The 26120-nt window shown below is 37.6% G+C and overlaps 1 protein-coding gene across 2 annotated transcripts in view; it reads left to right on the top strand.

Moving 5' to 3' along the window:
- The window catches only part of VAV3 (vav guanine nucleotide exchange factor 3), a 173102-nt gene that overhangs the window by 23370 nt on the left and 123612 nt on the right, over positions 1 to 26120 (top strand). For both annotated transcript variants that reach the window (XM_080407185.1, XM_080407184.1), the window contains exon 2: positions 8932 to 9048. In XM_080407185.1, coding sequence (XP_080263311.1) covers positions 8932 to 9048 — 117 coding nt within the window. The remainder of the gene's footprint in view (positions 1 to 8931; positions 9049 to 26120) is intronic.

The following is a 26120-nucleotide window of genomic DNA, read 5'->3' as shown; positions in this document are numbered from 1 at the left end:
ATTTCGATTTTCTTTCCCAACTTTTTTTCCACTGTGTGCCTGTTCCTTTTCCTTTGGTGCTCTTTTTATTTCCTTGCTGCTGTCTTCCTCCTATTCTTGTTCTCCTCCAGGACTGTTTTCCAAGTTCCCTTTTGGAAACACTGAGGTCCTTAGCGAAAAACATTTTAGGGATGCAACTTTGGGATGTAAGACAGATAAAGCTAGCCATTTGAAAAGGTAACTAAGCACAGGAACCCCATAGCTAATCTTGGTCTCCTTTGTGTACTTAATACTATGTTCCAATTGCTGTTCTTTTTGAAGAGATACTGCAGAATAAACTTGTTGAGTCTTGCTAGTAGAGAACAAAGGGCTACCCAAAAACCAGCCCTTTGCAACAGGATGCTGTCCTGAGCTCCTACCCATGCCTTTTGCCATTTACACTTGGGGAATTCCTGTAGCTGGGGCTCTATGATATAAAAATTCCCATCTGTTTAGTGACTCTGTGCTTTGCTGAAGCTGTCTTTTATTTTTTGTCTTGCAGTAGGTAAAGTCCTTGCTGCTTCAGGCAGCCTAGTGACTCCTGTTCTGATGCACATGGTAGGACGTGGAAGGTGTTTGCTGAATGTATTTCAGTGACCATTGACTAGAAGTTGCCAGTTTCATGGCTTGTAGGAGTGCTTTGACTTAAGGGACAAAGAGAATTTAAGTGTTTCTTTGCCCTCACTGGCTTAACCAATGCTATAGTGTCAGCATAGCCAAGGAGAGAGTCAGCAATGCGTAACAAGCCCTGAGCTTCCCCCCCCCCCCCCCCCCCCCCCCCCTTCTGTTCACTCCATATCAGTACTAATCAAAACTGAGCATTCTTTGTGTTTTCTCAGCTTTTTTTCAAGTTTCAGTTTCCATTTTCTTCCTTTGAAGGACAGAGAAGAGCAAATGTACATAAACAAACCTTTCATACTCAAGCCAAAATGCAATAGGCACAATTGAATAGTAGTCAGGAATTTTAAGAAGAGCTTTTCCATGAATATTTAATTACTACATTAACTGAGCAAATAAAGAACATGCTATTAATAGTCATACTGTTAGCAGTGGTTCAAAGGAATTTAATATGTTTAATAGTTTGTGCAGCATCCTATGTGTTGTGTAGGCCTTCAAATAATGCCCACATCTAATAAGCTAATAGTGTTACAGATCTCCCTAGCTACTCCTTACTTCTCTGAATTAAGGAATGCCTGTTGTTCTTTGCATAGCATATTTCTTAGCAAAATTCTTCACAGTTATGTAATGGTACCAGTCTTGCATATTTTGTTACCCAAAACCGGTTCTTAAAGAGACTATACAAAGAACTAAGGGTATAGGCTGTAAGCTGCTGAGACACTAATAATAAGCCTGCCTCTTCCAGAGCTCAGTGTGCTGTCTCCTCCATCTTTATTAATGTATCTGCTTTTTAATCTTTTGGAAAGCAAGGATTATGAGGTATTTAATATTTGGCTGTTTACTTCTGCTTAGAGCTTTGGAAATATTGGTCATCTGAATAATGGAGATCATTTGCAGAACAGGAGGCCAAATGCAGAACCTAAAACTGAATTCCTTTGCTATGAGTGATGTGTTCTTCCTGTGTGCATTAGTTTATTTTTAAAATGTAATTTGCAATTTAGTACGTTTTATCTAAGAGTGAGAAGAAGAATAATACTTGCTTGTGGTGTTGTGACACTTGAAACCAAAAAATCTCTAGACAGCCTTGTAGCTTTCATTTGCTTACTGAAGACAGGAGTACTCATCCTCTTGCTTTGACTTGGTCTTTAATTTCTTCGTCGCCCTTTTGCATTGCCTACCCTCAGTAAGACTCTGGATTTAAAGATCCTTACAAGAAAGTTGTCACACATAGAAACATTAAAACTTCCATTCTTGACTCTGATATTGCTCTTTTCCCTCTTGCTGGCTTAGGAAAAGACAGTAATAGATGTTGAATTAAGACTTCATCAGCGGGTCAGTACTTCACTCACTTAGAAATCCTTACAGCTATTTTTTACTGCATGTAGTGATAATTACTCCTGTTAGCAGAGCAGAACTAATCTAATCTGCTTTGGCTGCTGAAATCTGTGAAGGAGCCAGGAATGATTTCTATGTTGAATTGTTAACCCTGAATGTAGAATTCTGCCAGTACTACAGTGGGCCTTTGCTTTGTCTGAGTACCTAGTAATCTGTTGTTAATGAACTTAGGTACATTTAAAAAAAAAAAAAAAGTGTCATCTAATAGCAGTATAACATGCTCTTATCTCAGTAACTCTGCTTTTGGGATTAGTCTGGCAAAGATGGCATGTGTCAGGGAACCATCCAGGCTGGGCTATGGAAAGAAGCCCTTGATATGAGCAGCTATTTCTGAAAGTACCTGATTTTCTTCCATCTCCTATTGGATGTGGCTGAAAAAATGTAAAGGAAGGAAATGTTTCGTGTGTGCACACATTATGTAGGAGCTGATGAAACCCTTGGGCATGTATTTCTAGTTACTGTTGCTTTTTTATGTACATAGGTTCAAGGTACAATTTTTGTCTTGCTGCTTCATAGCTTCATTATGGTCACAGTATCTTGACTTTGTGTCTAGAAGGTGCTGTTTGGTCACAAGACGGAGTTTTGGGATCTGTCTCTCAGATTTGGACTTAGTAGGATTCCAACAGTGTTAGTATGGAATTTAGGTTACTCCTGTCAACACAGTTACAACAAATACTGAAACAAGCAAGAAGGGAAAAATCTGTAACCTTCAGGGCATTAACCAACTCTTTAAAGGAAGGAAACTTTGAGGAGACAAGTTCTTCTGTTTCTGTGCTTTCTTACACTGAAACAACTTGCACATATCAATCTTGGTGACAGAATGTAGAAAAGCAATTCTACCAGTTAAATCCATTATAACAATTGTCGCATTTCTCCTCATGCTTAAGAGGTATTACTGCATTATTTTCCTTTTTACGTATATTCTCAGGAACAGAGTGGAAATCAAATCAAGATATTCCCAACTAATCTGTTCTCATGAGCCTCCCAGAAATGGGCAGGAGAGGTCAGGAGCCCATGTTTTGCAGTAAGTACTGAGGTGTAGGAAGAGCACATAAGTGTTACGGCAACGATCTGTTCCTCTTCTATTTTTCTGCCTCCAGTTCTTGTGTAATTCTGCTTTTCTAAGACCATAAATGACTAATAGAAAAATCTATCTTCACAACCCTGTATGCACCTCCTTGCATGTAATATCAGTATTTCACAAATTAAAAAAAGAAAGTGATTGTGCCTTCTGAGATGTGTGAATTGAAGTGAAATTTGCTCATCTGATTACTTTTATATACTTATTTCGAATGTCTGGCTTTTGCTCAACTATTTTTGTCATAAAATGCTTGCAGTTACATAAAACCTCACCATTTTTTTTTATGCCTATAAGATTTTAAAGACTAGACAAAGGTGAATAGCTCCAGCTGTGTAGTTTATAAAGTGGTGCCATTTGGAGGAGGAAGAGGAGGAGAAAGTTTCTGGACTTTGCCTAATTGACATGCCTTATTTCTCCCACAGGAGGCAAAGTGGACTTAGTGGACAGTTGGCTAAACAGAGTCCTTCTTTTTCTATGTTTTTACTCTTTTATCATAGCTTCTACATGATGGTGGCTAGGAGTGACTGGCCTCGGTTCTTGTGCAGTTATTGGGAACCCCCTGAAATCTACGCAGGGCCGTGAATGTGACATGCAAAAAAGCCTGGAAACTGTGGTGATGAAGGAATGGGTATGCAATGTCAGCAAAAGTGAATCACACTGGAAAAAGACAACCTTCCCTGACATAGTGACAGTGATCTATTGTTTTTAATACCCCTTTATAGCCTATTCAGACTGTCTCAGATGCTTGGGCTTCAGTATGTTCTCTGGTTTGTCCTAAATGCCCTATGCACATCTGTTCATCCAGATACAAATATTAAGAAAACCATGAGTTACCCAAGCTTCCTTCCTTGCTTGTGACTAAATCACTATAATGAAAAGGAGGTGGAAGTTGAAATAAATAGAAATAGCTGGTTTTTTCCCCACTATTGGTAATTAAAATAAAAGAAGAAAGCTGAATGTGGATTAGATCTCTGTGTTTCCTTAGTACTCATCATTTCTTAGCCTTTCAGTTTTCACTTGCCTGACTGATGTTGCTCTGTTAGAATTTCATATAAATGTCTCATGGCAAAATTTGATCTTCAGAGCTCTTTGTGTGGGTCTCTTAACACCCTTAGGAGTGCTTTTAGTACAAAAGATAAATCTAGATACTGAATATTATGGTCTGTATCAAATAGAACTTTATTCCATTGAAGTACTTCAGTGCTGAAATGTATTTCATAAGATAGTATGAATAGAGGATATATGAAATTGAGTTTTGGGTTTTTTTCTTTTTGCATTTCATCTTTCACTTCATTAGAGGCCTGGTTAGTTAAATCCCTCTTCCCTGTGGGCAGTTATAGTCCTGCCTGTGCTTTTTGTGTCTAATCAGTCATTTCTATTCAGTACCCTTTTGTAAAATATTTCTACACATTTCTGTCAGCACACATAACCATGTACTGTGTTTAAAAAGCCTCAAATAAATGTTTCTTTGTGTCTGAAGTAGCAAATGTTATGGTGGAAAGCAGCATGCTTTTTCAATGGAACTTAGTGTACTTTGGTTTGCCCACTCTATTCCAATTTAAGCTCAGACAAATGCAGTACCAATTATATAAACCATACCTGCTTTTTTAGGTGGTAGATTTTTTTTCCCCCAAACTTACTTTTCATTTCAGTCAATGCTGTGTTTGTGCCTCTTACAAAATTAAAGTCAGCGCAGAACGGACCAAAGCACAGCGGTTTATAACAAGAGTTGTACCATTTCAGCAGCTCTGACAATGACATTAAATTGGTTTGTAGTAGTGTAACAGCTTAGTGTAAAGCTGTGAAACATTAGGGTGCTTCAGAAATATTAGGGTGCTTCAGAAGTGATAATCTATAGACGTTAGTATTGAAAATAGGCATTGGGATTTTGAATCCCAGCGGGTTGTGATTTTTGCCAGTCTCTGTCTGGGTGCTGTGTGTGCTCTCCTCTCATGGTATACCTGGAGATGAGCGAGGTACAAGCCCTATTTTCTAAGAGTGTAAACTTTTTTTCAGACTCGTGTCTTACACTACCCTACTGCAATATTTTTACTGATATGTGTATTGAAAATTCTGGACTGCTGTCTCCTAATACAGCCATGCAATTAACAAAAAAAAAAAAAAAGGGCAGCATTAACTTTTTCAAGAGTACATTTTAAAGTTATATTATCTTTTAATGAAGAGAAACTGGTTCTTGTACTGAAAGATATTTTCTGTGGAGGAGACTTTTTGAGATCAGACCAAGTGAGAAATGTCTAGCTCTCCTTGCATCTCTAAGAGAACTGGGTACCCAACTGCTCTTTATGCCTTTAATGGTCTCCCTTGTGGTGTGCCAAAGTATAATGTTTTTCTTTGAAAAAGAAACACAATAATTTAGTAGGTTTCCAAATATCCTGAGGACTGTACTTACTAATGAGAGACTGCAGACTGATGGTGCCTTTTTCTTACTGCCAGTGAGGAGGGTTGCCTTTTATAGAACTTCCTAGTTTTAGGTATATGCTCTTTTTTAATTTGGAGGTTTCTTCTACTAATTTGTACTTCTTCATACAATAACTACAGAGATAAAAATCTTTGTTTTCATTGAGGAAAATTGTTTCTTTAGATGATTGCAATATAAAGTTTTGGAAATATTTCTGAAAGTTTTCTGGGTAATATAAACAAATAGCATTTCCAAAATATGAATAGCATATAATGCGGTTCTTTTTTTTAAAGTTTTGCCTCATACATTTTATTGCAAAATGAGTGCGTATAAATATGAACACATTGTTTGTTTTATCCTTGTAGCTACTGTGGTTAGCTTAATAGTTTAGTAATAAGCCTTTTGTTTTCACTTAAGAGAAAATCGATGGATACTGAATCATGAAATGCCCATCTGAACTCTCTACATCTTTGAACGAGCAGGGGGGTCAGACTGTTTGTCAGGAGGCCTGTTCTGCTAAAGGCACTGTTTGGTGCTTACTCACTGATGATGTCCCATCTCAAGTGCAGGCGGATTTGACAAATGCTTAATCTGTGGTTTCTAGAGCCTACAAGAAATGTAACTTTTGTGTTGTCATATGGTTATTGATTATTAGATTATAATTGTCAAGCCTGTTTAACACGTGATGCACGTTAACTGCACTTTACCATAATGAATCAGTGAGTATTTAAAAAAAAAAAAAAAAAAAAAAAAGCTGGAGGTGAGTGGTTAGATTGTTGTTTGGTCTCTATGTTAGAATATTCCAAAGAATTTATTACTTACCATGTAGGTACTTTAACATTTCCTTTTAAACATGTGGGCTAAAAGAAACTTAATTTCTTGTAATACATTCTCCCATCTATTTGCATATAATTCACAGTAATGGTAATTTAAACAGAAAAGACTGATGTCACAAAATTCCCTCCAGATTTGAAGTAACCGCTAAATCTTGTTGAAAAAATGCTGACAGCTTTATTTTTTATTGTAGGAGACCTCTGTTAAGAGTAATCAGAGAAATTCTGCAGAATGGGAAGGGCATTTTGTGCATAACTACTGATACATTAAATGGTTCTTTTAGCTATACTAAGTAGTTAAATGCAACTCACTAGAAGACTCTCTAGCAAATCTAAGCCAGATTTTAGGCTGTGATAGCTCCCTAACTTCTTTCTGTTTTTAGAGGCAAACAACTTAATGCAGCTGTAAGCTTTCTTGGCGCTGGCAGACTTCAGCACTAACTAATCTAAATTCCAAACTTAGGTTTTAAAAAGGCAGCTGAATTTTCCAGGGACGAAAAAAATTGTCAGTGGTTTTAAGAATTTCAGTGTAAGAAAGTAAATCTGTATTCAAGTTGATCAGTATTCTACATTGGACAAACCTAGAGGCTTTTGAGGCTTTTAAGAAAAATAATAAAAAACTCGGGAGGAAAAATATATCAGAAAACAGTAATCCTTTTGTATGTGCCATCTTGTTTTTAAAGCTGTGGACTTCCAAACCAGTTCATCTTCTGGTTCTTCCTGGCAGCATCTTGGTGGAAGAAGCACATAGATTTTATGCCTTTTAGTCTTCTAACCATGTAATTTTGACTTGCAAACTATAATGTTTGCAAAATCAGAGAAGCTTGTGGTATCGACTAAGAAAGCTAGGCTCATTTTCAAATTTCACTAGGCACAAAAGCAGTCTGGCATCAATGCCGTCTTGTCCTTGAGCAGCCCAGTACATAGTCCAGCAGTGGCTGCCCCATGTGAGCTGGGAGCATGTGCAGACAGGGCTGTGTGGAGGGGAAGGAAGGGTGGAGGCTACAGCTCCATCTGGTACATCGGTGGCATCTTACAGTTGATGTGGCAGTTGGTCGTAGATGCCTTCCTGGAAGCTTCGGCTTCTGCAGGGTTTGCTTTTGTGATGTTTTGCAATGAGTTTGTTGGCTGTTGTCTTGATTTCCCAAACTATTTACTAGAGTTGTCAGCTCTTGAAGTTTCTTTTGTTGAATTGGTGCTCTCACACATGTAACCTTGTAAATCTGACCTACCAGGTGCTCTGCCTTTTCTGTGTCTAGCTGGTTAGTTCTGTGTCGGATATGAAGTAGGGCTCCCTGCTGCACTGGTGTTTTGTTGTCTCATGCTGAAGGTATAGCAGGGAGATACTTTACCTGAGTGAGCAGTTTGGGTATTGATTACTTTGCACTCAGGAAAGGTATGGCTGTGATACTCAGTATTAATATAAAAACATGCTGCTTTTATAAACAACATTAAGTTGGAACATAGAAATTTTGTCATCTGTCCTAGTGTAAATGATCCTCATTCTTATGAATCCACTACAACATGGAGAACTCTAAGAACTCAGTTTTAATATGGAGTTGCTGTATCGGTGCTTTTAAAATGCATGTTCAGAGCACAGTTCTGGGTCATTTGAAATACTGTTGCTTAAAGATACCGTATTTTCTTTTGAACCGTACTGCATAGTGGTTCATAATGCTCCACAACAGCATCTTTATGGAGCTAATGTCCTCGTAAGATATTAGTACCTTATGGTGCTAATTATTATCAAGAATGGACATTGCACTCTTTAGATAGCCCTCTTTAGTTACTGCAGTGCTGTGGATAGTTACTATGCAGTGCTATGGATAGATGTCTTTTGTACTAGTAAGGTCTTACAAAAAAGTAGTCTACAGGAAAATGCATTAAAAGCCTTATAAGGACAGCATTGTGGCAGAAGCTCTATTCTTTTCCAGGCTCAGATGATCATTGATGCATGTGAGTAACTTCAAGGGAAATAGACTGATAGAGTACAGAAATCAAGGTGGTTTGAAGATCTTAAGTCTCCACTAGATGAATTGTAAATGACTTCTCAATTGCAATTTTCGTTCTGCCCCTGTGTTCCTGATGGAGAATATGTATTCGTAATGTCTTTAGTGTGTTAAAACAGTGCACATGTGTTCATTAAACATTAAACCTAGACTTTTATTTTAACAGCTGAAGACAATGTATGCATGAAGAATAACTTTCTCGTTAATATAATTTTATTAAGGTAACTTTGTTTTGTTCTATCATGTCTGTAGAGAACTGAAAAGTAAGTCTGTATGTAGACTGTATCTAGTAGGGTATTGTCATTTCTCTTTTTTACATAAAAAGAGAGAAAATAGTCTGTTCACAAAGTGTCTGCTCAGAATATGGGTTAATCCTTTTGAGTCTGAAGGGAACTTTTACGGCTGTATTAGAACCAGTGGAAGATCACAGCATAGTGGAAGTGTTTACTTACAAAAAACTGTATTGGTGAATTTTGTAATGTATTTGTGACCAAAGTGAACACACAACTTGCTAATTGGCACACCTGATGCTTAGTATTTTTGTTTTCTTTCCTCTAGTTTCTTTGCTTGAAGAATATAAGGACATTTCTTTCGGCATGTTGTGAAATATTTGGGATGAAGAAAAGTGAACTTTTCGAGGCATTTGATTTGTTTGATGTGAGAGATTTTGGAAAGGTAAGGTTCCTTTTATTTGTATCCTGAGTAACACCTGTGTTCTGCTGCTTGAGTATAGAGGACTTTTATGGTAGATGTGCTGTAGAAGTTGTGACTGATGGATGAGCATTCATTAGTGAAAAAACAGTGGGAAAGAATTAAGAAAGCAGAAGAATTAGATGTACACTGGAAGGGTTAATAAAGGGCAGAGAAAAATCCTGGTAGGAGAGTTCTGAAAGTGTGAGAAGCATAGATAAATTAAAAAAAAAAGAAAAAAAAGATTGAAAGTTACTGAATTAAAGGTAAATGAAATGTGTGAAGATGACAAACTGTGTGAGTGCTGTCTGGTGAAATCACTTTTGACATAAATAGTCTGGAATTGGAAACCCTGGGCCTATACATGGTAAGGCAGCATGACACAGAGCATGTTTCTTTAGTCTAGAGTACTTGAAATTCACCCATGTATCTGCCCTTGTAAATTTTTGTCAATTATTTTTTAAATCTGTTGTTTTTTCTAACCTCCTGTAAAGCTCAGGGAAGCTATGGTGGGTTAGTGTGACTATTCTGATTTACACAGCCTGAAGTATATTCTGTAAGTCTATGATTAGTTATTCTATATGTAAAAGCTTTTTCCAGTCTATTGTTCACAACCTCCTACGTATCTGTTTGATCTGTCATTGCTAGCATATGTTCAGTTCAACTTCAGTTTCTGCTTTTGAGTCATAGGGTACCATTACCCTGATTTCACAGGAAAAGGTCTAAAAATTACCTGAAGTAGCACCAAAACCAGTTATTTATGCAAATGTAGTATATTTCAAGCATTATTCCTTTTTTTTAAAGACATCATGATTTTAATACCTAACTTTATCCACTTCGCTTTTTATAAGTAGACACAGAGGTAATGTAAGAGTGTGCAAGTGAAACAGGGCTGCAGCGCGACTGAGAATTTGAAATGGTTCAGTGATTACTGTTGACCAAAATATCTAATTAGTATTCTAAATCTTTTGTCTTGTTTAAAGTGCTTTGAGTATAACTTAGATAAACCTGGTAATTCCACTTACCCTTTAATTATGCTGAACATCTTTTGTCCTCATAAATCATATTTAAGGCAAAGCTTTTGTGAAATATGTTTTTCTTTTACAAGTTTACTTTATTTATTATTAAAAATGAAATTTCTTTTTGATTGTGCAAGTAGAAGAGGAATTAAAACTGTTGGTGTGTTTTTTTTCTTTTTAATATGTTAGCAATGTCTTATTTAATAAACCGGGTATGCTTGCTTCAAATCTTTAATACCTATGCCTAACACACAGAATTTTTTTAATATTGTATGTTTGGCTTAATTGCTGAGGTTTTCATATTTTGTGTCACATAAACATAACCAGCCTGTTTTTTTAATACAGTCCAGTTTTGAAGAAGTATTTTGCAGTGCAAATTGTTATTGCTGCATCATTGAGTAGCCAGTAAACAAGTTCTAAATTAAGGCTGAATGTAACCCAACAAGTATGTTTCTGGCACTCTTTACATTCCGTTAAAATTACAGTTATTTTAGAATATGAATTTATATAAGTAGAATAATTGGTTAATGCGCCCCACCCCCCCATCCATCATATTTAGTATTTCTCTTCCCAAAGTAAAATTGGATGCAGATACATGGATCTTTTTTACTATGTTTGTTACCACAGTATAGCACAAATAGACTAATTATTCCTGGTACTGGTATTTGGTATTTCAGTTTTAGTGATGGCAATACTGCTTACAATCACTGGTTTCTCTAGTCTTGGCATCTTTATGCCCTTTGCCACCTTTCTTGGAAAGTTACCAGATAAAAATGCAGTGACAAATTTGAAAGACACTGGTGTGTGGGATTCTTTAATAAGGGGAACTATGTGCGTGTTAACAGCTGCTTGTGCAGAGGTGGAGATGCTAAATTGAACAAGCCCGTGCAATCCTGGCAATAGCTGTGTCAAGCATGCTTTTTTTTTTAGGTGCGTAGTGGCTCTGCTGTTCAGCTGTTTCCATTGCGTGCTTCTGTGGAAGCTTGCCACGCACAAGTGGAGGTTGCAGTATGCTGTATTTAGACAGTATATTTTGATCTGTATTTTTTACTAACCTCTGCAAGTGAGTGTGTGTAATCGGCTTCCTAAAGCAGTTGGTGAACTCGAGGCCATTAAGAAAGCAGAGGGGAAAATTACAACTGTATTAAAATGTATAGCTAACCTTATGCTGAGTTATTTCAGTAGTTTTAAGTGTATTGTTTGTATGGTTAACTGAGAGTATCTGTTAAGTGCATGGATTTCAATTACATATCTGATAACCTACTTATTACTTTGGAAATTCTGATTGCTTGTAGCAGTGTGAGAATTAAAAAAGCTTATATTTTTCAAGTTGTTCTTTGCTTTTCAGCTTTTCTCTTCATTATTTTTGTCCTATGAATAAGAACTCCAATACAGTCCTAAATCTCCAGCCTTCTTGAACTGAACTTGTATATGTGCAAATGGCCAAAAACAGTGCCACAGATTTTTCCTGCCACTACAACCAAGTCATTCTGCCATTTCTAAAAGAAGTCTTTGAACTGCTCTCCTTAAATGCATACAAAATATGAATGATATTAAAATGAGTATAGATGCAAACAAAAAGGATAATGTGGTTTAGAAATGCTCTGTTTTCCAAACTGTTGACCAAATAGGTGATGGAATTAGTGTGTGCAATATCTCAGCTTCTAACACATTTGAATGTACTGGAAGATGTCTTGTAATGTCAGAAGTTGGCAAGTACTTGTTACTGGTGAGGTGTAAATAAACTGTAGCCAAGGTGACTCCATAAGCCTTATATGTCCAGTACTTTTAAATGCTTCAGTTGAATTTATACAGAAATGGTTATTGAATTTTTTGTCTCACAGTGGAATGTTCTGCTTAATATGACAGATTTCAATGACTATTTAAGCATGCTAGTGGAGGGAACAGCAGAAACATGTCAACTGTAAATGAAGAATGTGTCTTCAAGGAAGTAAGATTGAAGGGAAAAATCAGATGAGAGACGTGGTGATGGAAATGGCAATTTTTTGGAAATATTCTGATGTTTTTGAACTCCTTAAAGAAAATGACAACAAAACCCTGTACATGGTACAAGTTACAGCTGTACACTGCCTATATAGTCACAAGACTTTTAACAGCTTTGTGAAATACTGATTACAAAATGTTTAAAGTAATGGTGAAACTTGCATTTAATAGCTGGGGGTAAATGAGCTGTTTTCAGATGCTTTGACATAGTTCAAGTCAAGTTTTCATACGTTTTGTGCTCCAGTTTGCAGAGACTCTTTGATCTCTCAGTGATTAGAGAAAAAGAGGGGTGTATGTGGCATGGATGGGAATCAGAGGTGAGGCTGAATAGCAACATGTAAATAAAGAACAGGGAAGCAAGTAACCCTGTGAGTATGTTTTTAATGTGTACATTGTATATGAATATTAATATCAGCTTTTACAGGATTTTCTTCTGTTTCAGATATAATGGCACAGATTTTCTTATTTTTACACTGACTGTGCTTGAAAGAAGAGGGACTACATTATATAGAGATAGGAAGGTTTTTAAATCATGCTTTCTAAAATGACTTAAAACTTGATTTTCCTTGAGTTCTGCAGTATTCAACCATCCCCACTCATTCACCTTTCTATCAGTAAATTTTATTGTTGCTGCATTGAGTTCCTGACGGAGCATGAAATGCCCTCCCACGCACACGGGGTGCCAGACAGTGTTTTCATTATGAATTCCATGCTGGAGAGTCATTTTTCATTACCGCAGGGTTGTCAGGTTCTTCCTTTCTACCTGTGTGCCAGAATCAACAAATAATGTTGATACTTGTTCTTTCAGCTCTGTAAGCCCTGCACACTCTTCAAACAGCAGTCTTTGCTGTTTGGTACTCTGCAAAAAATTGTTGCTGTCCCTATTCTCTGAAAGAAGTTTACAACTAATGTGTTGCAGAAATGTATGGAAATCTGAGGTCTAATTTCAGTGCCCGTTGATATCAGTAGATGCTCCCTGGCCTCAGAGAGTTGTGTTTGGGGTGCTGTGGGGGAAAATGGTGTCCAGATATTGTCAGGAAAAGAGCTTTGTGTACTCTGCTTTTAAATATTCTAAGCAATGTATAACTGAGCACGGAGTGTTTTTTATAACATAACAAATCTAATATGAACATAGCCATAGACCCCCGTGTAGGGATCCTGTAATAGATGTCTAGAAGTAACATACAATATTCAATCATGATTTTAAAAAAACAAACAAGGGGATCAAATATCAACTGCTACCAATCAAACAAGTATCTAATTGTTTAAAAGCATATAAAGTCTAGTGTAGCTAACTCTCAAGTGACACTTAAAAGGCTAGTTTGTGTAAAAACAAGCAACTGCTGTGAAAATACTGAGTACATACTCTAAGGTCATGTAGTTTGTGATCATTTTGGTCTTTCTCTTAGTGCAAAGGAAATCTGGGCTATGATGCAGCAGAAAGTCACGCTGAAGTTGAGGATCGTGGTGTGTTAGTATTCCCTCAGGTTTAACAGATTCCAGGAAGATTGCGCAGATGTGCATGAGATACACCAAAATCAACACAACAAAGAACAACAGTTATTATAAAGACTTATATACTTTTCCAGGAAGAGGGAGGAGGAAAAATGTTTAGGCAATTTTCAGTAAAACTGAAGCAGTTGAGTTAACCTCAGTTGTTTCATGTTTTATTTGGTGAATTTAATGTGAGTGAGGTAATAGAACAAAATATGAGCACTTTCACTAATATATTCATGTTAAAACTGCAGAACATTGGGGGATCATGCCAAGACATTAAAAATGGAGAAAGAGAAATGAAATGGTAAAAACAAGACTGTCATTAGAAACAGAGCTCTGTATCTTCATTCTGTGAGCTTTTTTAGTGGTAGGAACTAAAAAAAACCCAAAACCTAGCCATTTGCTCAAGAAACTAGCTGTACAATTGCTTTTAGAAGTAGCATATTAATGTTTGCCAGTGTTCCAGTGAGATGGACTGCTTTGAGATGAATGATGCTTGAACTCCTTCAAGGCATACCTGTGAATGTGGGAGAATGAAGAAACAGAAGATATGGACAGGTTTCAGCTTCCTTCTCCATGGAAATGCTTTGGACAAAATGAGCATGAAAACACTAGCCTGTTGCAAAATTGTTGAAATGCTGGGCAGATATGAAAGACCTTATTTGTTAGATATTATTTGTGTTTGTATAGAGTTACATAAAGATCAAATACTCAGTAACTTCCCTAAAAGCCTCCTCTGAATCATAACAAAAAATGCCTTCCAAGTACAAAGAGTGTAAATCATGGTTTTGGGCAAAGTGATGAGGTAGGTGAACAAGTGAGGTGAGTAATGGTATAGCTCAGCAAACACCTTTCTGAAAAGTCCTTGAAAATTTATAGAAATAGGTTGCCATAGTGTCACACTGGAAAGCATTGCAAACGGTAGATAAATTTAGTGTATTTATCTGCAATAAGTTGTTGCAGTAATCATCATCAAGGAGTCTGTACAAATTGCTAGGCATATAGCTTCAAAAAATCTAAAACCATTAGCATGAACTTACAGCTCCTACAAGAGCTTGTATATTTAAGCCTGAATATTTCAGGATTATGGTCTTGAATGTTCTTGTGACAGAATACTAGTGGACTGTCGCCATGCTGCTCTTTCCTAATGAAACTTTGTGAATTTCTTAAAGATTTGTCATAACTTTTCAAGTTATGTTTGCTTCCTGTAGGTGAAAATGGTAATAATCCTTGGTTTTGATCATGTCACAAAGTGTTGAATGTACCACAAGTATTTGATCACTAATGCAAAATTCTCAATCAGGGTGTGCTTTGGATGTTTTGGAAGTATTGGAAGACTTTTAGTCCTTAAATAATATAGGCTGTGTTGGGTTTTTCAGCAAAGGTGAAGATTTGGAAAGTCAAGGTTAATAAAAAACTGCTAATATGAGAGAATCAAACTGAGTTTCTGAGCACATTTCTCTATTGCTAAGATGATTGTGTCCAATTGTTAGGTGTATCCGATTCGTGTATCCTGGAGACACTGAACTTCATAGCGTTGAATTCCGGTAGCGTGTATTTATCTTTGAGGTGGAAGAAGTTTTGGAGGAAGAGGACAGTTGGAGCTTGAGTAGGTTTAACAGGGCTTAAGACTTATGTCTTCTCACATGTCTGTCTATAGAAATATTTTTAAACCTTGTTTTTAAATAAGGAATTAATTCCCTGCAATACTTGCAATACAAGCCTTTCAGTAACCAAAAGGTGATTGTGAAACTGATGACTAAACCGAGAACTCCCTGAATTTACAAATGTTGGTCAACGTAACATAAACATAAGCTATAAATAAAGCCAGAAGGCAATAAATGAGTGACTTGCAGATGAAGTCCATATGAACTTTGAATAGTTTTGTGTGTATATTTTTTTCTGTGATAGTGAAATTGTTCACCTTTAAGAAGGGCAGGAAACATGGGTTTTTGTTTGTGGTGTTCCCCTTTTTTGCAAAGTCTGGAGGCTTCCAAAGAGGAAGAGCGTGACAGTTTTCCTTTAGTACAGTGAATAGATGGAAGAGGGAGGGAAAGAGGAGAAGTTAAAGTACCATTTGTGTAAGCTACTCCATGCTCTCTTATGCTTGCACTCAAGCTAATTTCTAAGGCAATCCCTCTCCTGCTTTGACCTAGATTCCCCTGCTTGCTGCCTGGGTTCTATGCTTGTTCTTCTGTCTGTCTGCTCTGGGATTTAGAAATTCAAATGACATAGGCATATAATTACAATGACTCTACAAGCAAATGGTATATGGCTATTGCAGTTGCCTGGGCCTGTTGGTCATTTTGATATTTCCAGTTAGCACATGAAATGGGCTTGACATCAGCCTAAAGAGCTTGTTGCAAATTGTGTTTGAATTTCACATCTCGTTAAGGTGCGAGATTGTTTTTTTTCCATGGAATTTATAAAGGCATGGTTCTTAATTTTTGGACCAATGCACTTCTTTTTTTGTCATCAGTGGCGCAAATTAAGTATTCAAGTCAGAGATTGAAGTAGGACACAGTTGTAGAACTAGAGGATTTACTGTTTTTACTGACTTAATGATCCTCTGCCTCTTTTGAGTTGGGGGACCTTTGCCTTCTGTTCCTGTTCCTCATGTCTGCTTGTAGTTATTAGATTCTGCATTAAAAAAATGCCACTGCCATGTGACAAAGGACATTTTCGGGTTTTTTTTGTTTTGTTTTTGTTTGTTCATGTCCCCCCCCCCTTTGTTTTTATTCCTGTTAATTCCATTTTATATTTTGGGACTGAGAGTGACTGATGAAGGAAAGAAAGAGAACTTGGTGTTGCTGCATGGTCTCAGCTCTGGGGAAGATCATCCATTGCACACCAGCCTCTTATTTCCCTAGCCAGGAACTGGGTAAGCTCAGTGTAGTTGTTTGTCCTGGTTTCCTAACTAATTTCCCACCATCTGGGTAGGGAAGACTTGTTCTGGTCCATAGAGCTATAAGCTTTAAGGCTTATAGCAAAGTTACATTAACATCTGTGGCAACAATTAATGTTTTACCGTTAACTTTTATTACTACCCAAAGTACCTGGTTGTTTTTCTGATTTAATTAATATTACTTCATGGTAGTGTCAGACTGGACTTTGCTTTGAGCTCAGGGCTTGTTTTATGAGAGTGTATGTTTTTAAGGTGCTCCTCATTTCAGACCCAAATTTGTGTTCCTCCTTTATGTACTAATTTTCTGTAATGGTATGCTCTGGCACGGGAAAAGACTGACTTGTGCAAGTCATGTTCAGGCTTTGCTTTGTCTCTGTTTGGCATTTATATTAATATTTCTAGGGAGAGAATTAATGAGTGGTTTGGACTACAGTTTCTGTCTGCTTGTAACAGTCGTATTCAAATCTAATGTTTCATTAAACCATGTGGACTCAAGTATAGTCTTTTTACAGTGATGGGCGGGTTGTTTTGAACACTTGGCTACTCTTGTACCTGAAGGAATAAGCCACTGTTATTATTGGATGATGGTAAAAGAAGTGACAGAGCAGCTTTGGTTATCGTATTTAAATATAAGCAGGTCACGGACAGCCTGTGTACTTGTCAGCTGTATGGGAAATAATAAATATCTCCAGATTTGTAGGTAATAGGGGACAGCACGCTGTACAAGGTGCTTGGATTCTGACATGCGTCAGCACTATAGAATGGTTTGTGTTGGAAGGGACCTTTTAAAGGTCATCTAGTCCAATCCCCCTGCAATGAGCAGGGCCACCTTCCACTAGATCACATTGCTCAGAGCCCGTCCAACCTGACCTTGAATGTTTCCAGGGACGGGGCATCTATCACCTCTCCAGGCAACCTGTTCCAGTGTTTCCCCACCCTCATTGTAAAATTATTTTTCCTTACATCGAGTCTAAATCTATCCTCTTTTAGTTTAAAACTGTTATTCCTTGTCATATTGCAACAGGCCCTCCTTAAAAGTTTGTCCCCATCTTTCTTATAGGCCCCCTTTAAGTACTGAAAGGCTGCAGTGAGGTCTGCCAAGAGCCTTCTCTTCGTCAGGCTGAAACCCCAGCTCTCTCAGCCTGTCCTTACAGGAGAAGGTGCCATCTCGCCTCATGATTTTTGTGGCCCTCCTCTGGACTGCTCCAACAGGTCCATGTCTTTCCTGTGCAGGGGGCTCCAGACCTCAGTAGTCCAGGTGGGGTCTCACCAGAGCAGAGCAGAGAGGCGGAATCACCTCCCTTGACCTGCTGGATGTGCTTCTTTTGATGCATCCAGGATACGGTTGGCCGCCTGGGCTACAGGTGCACATTGCTCACTCATTCCCAGCTTTTCATCCACCAAGTACCCCCAAGTCTTTCTCTGCAGGGTGGCTCTCAATTCCTTCATCCCTCAGCTGGTACTGATACTGGGGGTTGCCCCAAGCCAGGTGCGGGACCTTGAATCTGGCATTGTTAAACCTCCTGAGGTTCACGTGGGATACTTCTTGAGCTTGTCCAGGTCCCTCTGGATGGCATCCTGTCCTTCAGGAGTCTCAAATCAATTAGCATGTGGAAAGTGATCTAGTATTCTTGTTGAAAAATGAGTGTCACCACATGCCTTTGGATTGAGGAACGTATATTCATTATTTGCTGTTTGATGCTCTGTTTACTGTAAAAGTATTAATTCAACTTTTTAATATATGGCTAATAATTTCTTATGTTTATTGGGCATTTATGCTTCTTCCTGGTTTTACTTGTTTATACCTTTTTTTCTTTGTGTTTTCTAGTTTTGGATCTATCTGAATCAACTCATTTGACATATTTCAGTTCTACTTGTCTTATTGAGGTCTTAGTAAAGTCTGTAGAAGAGAATCTGAGAAGGTTTTTGATTTTTAAAAAAATTAATTTGTCTTGAAATAAGCCATATGAGGTCATATTCAAGATACAGTTGGATGCTTATTCAAAAATAATAAACTGGGCACCCCGTTTAAAATGGGACATTATTTTGTGTGGGGTCTACATAATGAAGCATTCACTTTCTTACTGGTGTATCCCTGAAGAGTTTTGATTACAACAAACTTAGCTTAATTACTATGATACTGGTAAACTCTTCTGCCTAATGTTTGGTGTCGTTCCCCTGTGTCTGGCCTTTTGTCTGAGCAAGAGACTGATGCCAGCAATGCTATGAATTACCTAGAGCACATTTTTGCAGTATTACCTACTTTTCTTAGTGTTTCCTGCAGCTTGCTTGAATCTTAGCTGACTGCATCTTGGTAAAAATCAAAGATTAGGAGGCAAAGAAGCAGAAACAAACAAAAAGGATATTAAGAAGTGAGCAATGTGAAATAGTTACCAGTCACTGTGCTGCTTGCCAAATTTTGCATGCATTATTGATGACCACAGCAATTCAATTAACTTGATACATTATCTATACATTGCTTTAAAATAATAAATTTGGTGACTTTCTTTGCTCCATTCCAATATAAAAAAGTTAGATCAAGTGTAATACTAAGTTAGGTTTTCTTCCTTCTTATTTTTCCCTTGTAATGATTTGAAATAGCTAAACTTCTTTTCCTGGAAGGTGTCTCCTAGACTTTTTGTATGAATATAATGAGTTTAAAATATTATTGAAGGGTGTCTGTGCTAAACCTCCACCAGAGAGATTTGGGCCACTCTTGAACTGCACCGGAGACACACAAATTGCAAGCTAGGGAGATGGTGGCTTAAACCATCTCTTAGACAGTGTTGGGATTTCTTGTGAAAGGTTAGTCAAGCACGTGTAAGGATTCTCCAACACTAGGTGCCAATGACATCGTGGGCCAAACCTGGGAGATGTTAGTATGCTGGTGGAAAGTCGGTCTGTGATTTTTCTGCTTAGTCTGTAGAGTCCCCCTCTTCATGCAGACAAGGGGGAGAACCTGCCAGCTGTTTACAGTTGGTAGCTCTCCTGTGTAAAGCAGAAGTGTACTTGGGTGAAAAGTGCCAAATAATAACCGATTTTTAAAGACAGTCATTGCTGCTTATAAGTATTTAAAATTCAGGGTTTGTTTACACTGAAGAATGCTCTGGTAGTTAGTTTGGTTGTAATTTCATTCACTGCTTTTTTTTTTTTTGTCCCATTTCAATAGAAAGTGAAACCTGCTGTGAATGATTTGCAGCAGGAAACGACATTTGAGTATTTCATAAGAAGGAAATAGATGTGTGTTAATGAGGAATGTTTACAAAATGCATTAGAGGCCTTTTACTTAACATATTGGTGACAGGGCTAGAGAGGTGCTTGCTAACAAAGGATCCTGTTCTGCTGTTTTTCATTCTGACACAGTAGTTGTGTTATGAATAAATATCAGATGCACAGCTACTGCATGCCTTTGAAAAGCATGGATACCTGAATAGTTTGGTAATGGAAAAATAAGTCAGAAGAGTGTATTCCAACATATATAACTATAAATCTGAAAAGCTTATATCATCTGTAGGTGATTGAGATCATAAAGACTGTCTTTGCTGGGAAAATTAACATATCCTTCTGTGCCAACACTAAGCTGTTTAGGGAGATGGCTTTTTCTTTTGGTCAAAACACATTACAGCAGAAATGCTGGCTCTTAGGTTTTGGATCTCAAATTTTTTAACTGTAAGGCATGAGATGAGGTTTATTTGTTCTGTTAAACATTGTTTGCATTTTCATGGCTTTCTTGATGAGATTTCGAAGGTGAAACGTTGGTGGTTGAAAACTGAGGATTTAATTTCCAAAATAACCATTCAATAATTAAACCATTCAGTGTAAAATTTTATAATGAATTTATTAGCTGATAAACTTAGGAATTGTAAATAGTGACAGTTGCTAAGTAGAAAGTAATACTACAGAAGAAAAGTATTGTCAAAACCATTGACAAAAGTGAAATTACTTTACAAACTTCAGCTACTGCTAACCTCTACAAGTAAAACAGTTATTAGATTTGACCCAGTTACAGTTTAAAACTGTAGTATGCCAGCATATGCACAGACCTGCCCCTAAAGGGCTTTTGATATGAAGTATCAACATAGGTGCACCGCACAATGCAATGTGATGCTGAAGGGGCCGACAAAAGTATGTTATTTGAATTTTTGGAAGGTGCTATGCTGTGCATATTTTGGATGCAAATTTTAACCTTAATAAAATTACATTTGCAAATTAGATTTGTGTATAGGTCTGAATATATCTTCAGCTGAAAATAATTTTGTTATGTGAGCCTGTAAAGGACACTTGGCAGAATTGCTTAAGAAAACCAGTGGAGGCTGAGTTCTCATAAATATATTTCATTCCCCAAAAATCAACTTTAAGATGCTAAAAGGTTTAAAGTGTTTCTAGAGTAGAATTGATTTGAGCAAAAATATCAGTGACATTGTGTGAGCACATGATGTGTGTTTCCTGCAGCGGCTCTTTGATACTAGTTGAGTAATTCAATGCACTATATAATCCAGCTTTTACCAAAACATGTAAGTGACTTGAGGGAGGATTTACTGCCTCTGTGCCCTTGCAGGAGAGTAGAGAAAAAAAATGAACGTAGGTCACTGGTGTGATGGGGAGTTTTCCACAATTTTGCATTCAGCCTTCACTGGGGTAAACTGTGTCCAAAATTTACAGTGCAGTTTGAAGTGTCCAGCAGAGATGCTGTTGATATCACAGTGACTCAGTAGTACATTATGTAGCTTTTTCCTCCTCCAGTGCTAGGTAAAAGGAGAATAATCTTCCTGAGTAGTATGAGGCACAGCAGTATCTGTATGCCCTCTGACTGATGCACCTGAATATACCTTAGGAGTTGCTTCTGGGCTTAGGGAGATGACTAGGAGGTGAGATCACCCAGTACCTCACAGGAGATTTGCAAAGTAAATGTGGCATTAGGAGAGGAAACAATGCCAAGCTTGTGGCAGCCACTGTCCCTAAGGTTGACTCTACTTGTTGTCTAAATATTGTCACTATTAAAGTCCTGATAAGAGATTGCAGTTTGCATATGGTGTAATGATGCCATGCAATGTATTCTTGTCTTCAAAAGCTGAAAAGCTGTCCCTTCAAAAGCAGTGCAACAAGGAGTGTAACCAAATGTCTTAATTTACTTTTTTTTTTTTTTTTACCTGCAAGTTTTCTTTTTAACACTTTCCTCACTTGGATAGGTAACGAATATGAAATTTCATAGCTATTTGAAATTAATAGTGATCCAGGAAAAGTTTTTCTTGAGATAACTTATGTTTTTCTTGAGATAACTTCCTTTTGCTTTTAAGATATTTGTTGCGCTTTCTTACGATTTTTTCTTATCTCTTGGTCACCCAGTTTATTTGAAAAGTACAACGTATATCCATCTTTTGAGATTTAAGCACTTGTGTATATGTCAGTCTCTTACAACTTATTCTGGTATACTAAATATTGTTGAGTAACATAGTTCTAGGCTTATTTTGAGACTGACTTTTAATGTGTTTTGATTTGGGGAGGGGGAGGACCTCCCTTAGAGTTTTTCAGCTAACTAAAGAGAAAGGTTAAACAGCCTTAGTACCCTACGTAGTGAATGGACACAGACAGTCTGTGTGATCTGTGGGAAATAATCTGGGTATGGAAACAAGCTTCATAATGAAGCTTGAAGTATTAGCTTAGTGAAGTTAATGAAAATTCTTAAACCACCTGATTAGAAATGTCATCATACCATTTTTAAAGTGGTAAGGTCTACATTTTTGTATACGCTAACTTGGAGGCTGGATTTAGACTGGATAGAAGATGGTTTTTCTCAGTTGCATATTTTGTGGCAAAAAATGTTTGTTTAAAGCATGATTGTACCTTAAGTAGAAAACAAACAGGTTTTCTGTGGCCAAATCAGTACAAGGTTGCTTTAAATTAGGATAAATATTTTTATTTATATTAATGTTATTAACACAGGTTAGCATGTGGTTTGTAATTGAAAAAGTGGATTCTGGACCAGGTACCTGATTTTAAATAAATAAAAATCCCAATATTGTCTCACTTTCTACAGTGAAATTAAACAAAATTAAATATGAATACATTTTCCCCCTGAACATAGGAAAAGCGAAGTAATTTTCCTGTATCTAGAAAGCATTAGATAATATCACCCAAAACATTGTGAAAGAGCTCAAATACTAGGGACTTAAGCATAACATGCACTTTCTGAACTTTTACAGAGTAATTCACATGTACATTTTGGGGCTTTTTTTGATGGAGATTTGCCACCCAGTCGTGGGTGGCATAAATTTGAAACCTGTAGGAGCCAGAACCAGACTGATTTTAAATCTTGCCTTTGCATGTATTATGAATTAGATTAACCACTGGTTCAGCAGCACTAAGCATACTGATGCTGGACATGGAGTTAAATGGGAGTGCATGAGAACATTTCTATTCAAATTGTGGAGCTTTTGGATATTTCCTTACATCTGTTGCCTTTGTGGAAGTGAGCAGTCCACCTGTGCCTTGAATAGGCCCCTAAACATTAGGAAAAGGTGCTACTTATAAACATAATGTTACAAAGCAATAACCATACCAAGCTGCAGTGCATGTCTCCCCCATGGTACAAATTCCAAAGTATGGGACATGTATGGGGTAAAATGTTTTCATGCTTTGCAGTTATAGCTTCACTGGGATTTCTTAAAATTAGTTGGTTTTCAAGTAATGTAGACAATATTTTACCAGTGCATTTTAAAGTGAGAAGGAGGAGAGATGAAGCATGAGATACAGGAAGGTGGTGAAGTGGGAAAGCAGAAACAGCAGGCTCCGACTGCTTGCCGCAGGCTCTGGGCTGCAGGGCTGCCAGTTTCCTTCCTCTGTGCTTGGCTTTTGGTACTGGCCTGTGTTCTCCCTTTCCTCTAGCCTTACACCTGAAGAACACGAGCTGTGTGACCGTTTATACTTAATTATGCTCTCATCACATAATGTTTAAGCTCATTTTCCCTGGTTAGTTACTGTTTGCTCTTCATCGCTCCCTTGTCTCCTTCACCATCTTCATCCTTTGCCTCTCATTGCTTTGCTTTGCAGTCCGGTTTCTGGAGTTTCACTTTGTCTCTTGTTCTTTTACCAGAAGACCACTGCTGTTATTCCTGTGCTTATTTAAATAAATCTTCAAATTTTTCTACCTACTAGATAAGTACTTACTACTTGCAAGAGCAGAACTATAGTCCTATTGGAAATCCTGCAATTCATCTTCCTTTCCTCTTATACATTTGTTACAATTGGGAGTGTCTACCTTCATTTTGTCACATAAAGAAATTTTCAAGTGTGGTTTCATTTGCTTCCTCTTGCATCAGATTCAGAGCATGTTTTTATATGGTGAACAGCACAGTGAGACCAGTCTTTGGTGTTGTCTGACACCAGTAAACCTCTGGAAAGGAAAAAGAATTCTTAGTACTGATGTACAGATAAAGTTTATTTCCTCTCTCTAAACTGACACCACCACCCCCCCCCCCCCCCCCCCCCGAAACTTGGCACCAATGAATTGTTCAGTAAAATGATTTAAATAATTTAAAACTTGCAAGGCATAAAATATGTTTTCAGTATTTTGGAATAACTCAAACAGATGTTTTAGGTCTGAGCTGTATATTTTCCTTTAGAACCATGTTTCCTTCTCTTAATTTTAAAAAAAAGTTGACATTAAAAAACCCCCTCAGTTTGGTATGCAGTAGATAAGTGTTTAGGAGAGATCATTCATGTACTGGTGTCTATAACATTGACCAATGCATGCATTTATGAACAACTGTGTCTCAAGAGGTCACAAATGTGGACTTACACAAGATTTACTTTTCTTAGAGTTCATTTATCGAATTTCAAGATGCAGTATCTGCTCCTTATATAAAACTGAATTGCGGAACATGGAATCTGAGAGGAGGGTTTAGCTTTCTATTTCTAATCAGATCAGTACTCACAAATGTGTTTGTGAAAACTACTACTGGTGTATGAATACAGAAAACAAGGTTTGTGTCATAGGAGATAAGGCAATAAAAAGTACCAGAGTGATGGCACTTTTTAGAAGCCTGGATAATGAACACCAGAAACCAATCAAGATCTTTCTAGAGAAAATGCTACACAGAAATTGCAAGAGGGTCTTCTGCCAATGTGCAACCCTGGGCTGAACAGAAAACGCGGTGCAAGGCAGGGAAGCGTTGTGTGCTCTACGGGATGTTTATGCTTTTATGGTGAATTTCTACTTGTGTGTGTGTGTGTGTTTGCAGGAACAGACTCCATGTAGTGCTGGCAGTCTGAGGCATAGAAAGGAAAAAAAAAAAAAGGCATAGAAAGGCAGGGGGCAGGGAATTCTGAGACATTGTTAATGATGTACCAATTTTTGTGAGAGTAAAACTTTGGTGTGAATTCAGGCTGCAAGGCCATTGCAGCGACTTGAGTGAGTTACCTTCTCCCTTTGCATGGAGAAGGCCACAGCTTGGCTCTTCAGGCCCTCAGGTTACGATGGAAAGAAGACCCTGGCTTTCTTCACACTGCTGGTGTGAGTGCGTTCTGCTGCAGCAGCTTCTGCCAGCGAGGGCTGCCGTTCCCTGTGCCAGTCTTACAGCTGTTTTGTCCACTAGCAGGGATCTGGGCAGTGTTGGCAGGCAAAAGGCATATTAGGTGTGTTTCTGTTCAGGGCTAGTATGGTTTCAAATCTCTGCCTAGATTGGGGGGGGTTAAGATAAGTGCTTAAGATAATGATATTTGCTCCTTTGTGTAGAAGCTAATCTGGATGCTGATGCATTGATTTGTTTAATCTGGGCACCTGTGTATAGTAGGCAAGGTTTGATGCTAAAAGACAGGTCTTCAGCTCCTACCGCTGAAGTAGATGTAGTATGTGGAAGGAAGCCAACTGGGAGTGTAGTTGGGATGTTCCTGGTTATGGCTAAGATAAAAAAGGTGTCCTATTTAGGAGAGTGAATAAGAGTGAGCATAAGCTTTTTTCTCCTTAGACACGTTTTTCTGGGAGGCATGAAATATGCTTTATTGCAGTACTTTGCTGAGAAATAAAATCCAAAATGTTAAGTTATTTTCCAAGTGGTTTCCCAGAAATGGGAAGTGAAGATAAATCCAAGTGCTGGTTTAAAGGCAGTTATTTTCACAAGCATTTAATGTAAGCTCACGTAGAAGTTGAACTGCTTTCTATGTTGAGTCATGAGATTATATTAAAAACCTTTTCAGTCCCCTAATATAACGAAAAATATACTCATTAATAGTAGCTAGTAGATGAAGCTACTCAACTAAACTTACTGATATTATACCTTGCTCTGCTATTTGTGTGCATGCTGAAAACATGCTCAGACAGTGAAATTGGTTATTCACATAGGTATAGTATCTGAGTAACTTGTGTTTCCTCACATGTTTGCAAGTGCAGAGCTCTGGGTATGCAGGGGAATTCAGCCATAAATTTGTTTTATAATGTTAGGTAAAATGTTAAAAGCAAGGTCAACATTCTCAAAAAAGTGTTAAGACTTGGCACCTTTGTATCAAAGCTGCTCAGGCAGTAGAAAAGAGTCCATCTGACAGAGGGCCTCAGACCCGATGGTTTTAAATTGATCCATGTTAGTTCACTTGGCAGACTAAATTCTTAAGGGAAAAATCCTCTTGTTGTGAAGCTT

The sequence above is a fragment of the Falco punctatus genome (genome assembly GCF_963210335.1).
Source record: "Falco punctatus genome assembly, chromosome: 11".
Lineage (NCBI taxonomy): Eukaryota > Metazoa > Chordata > Aves > Falconiformes > Falconidae > Falco > Falco punctatus.
This window is presented reverse-complemented; position numbering and strand designations above follow the sequence as displayed.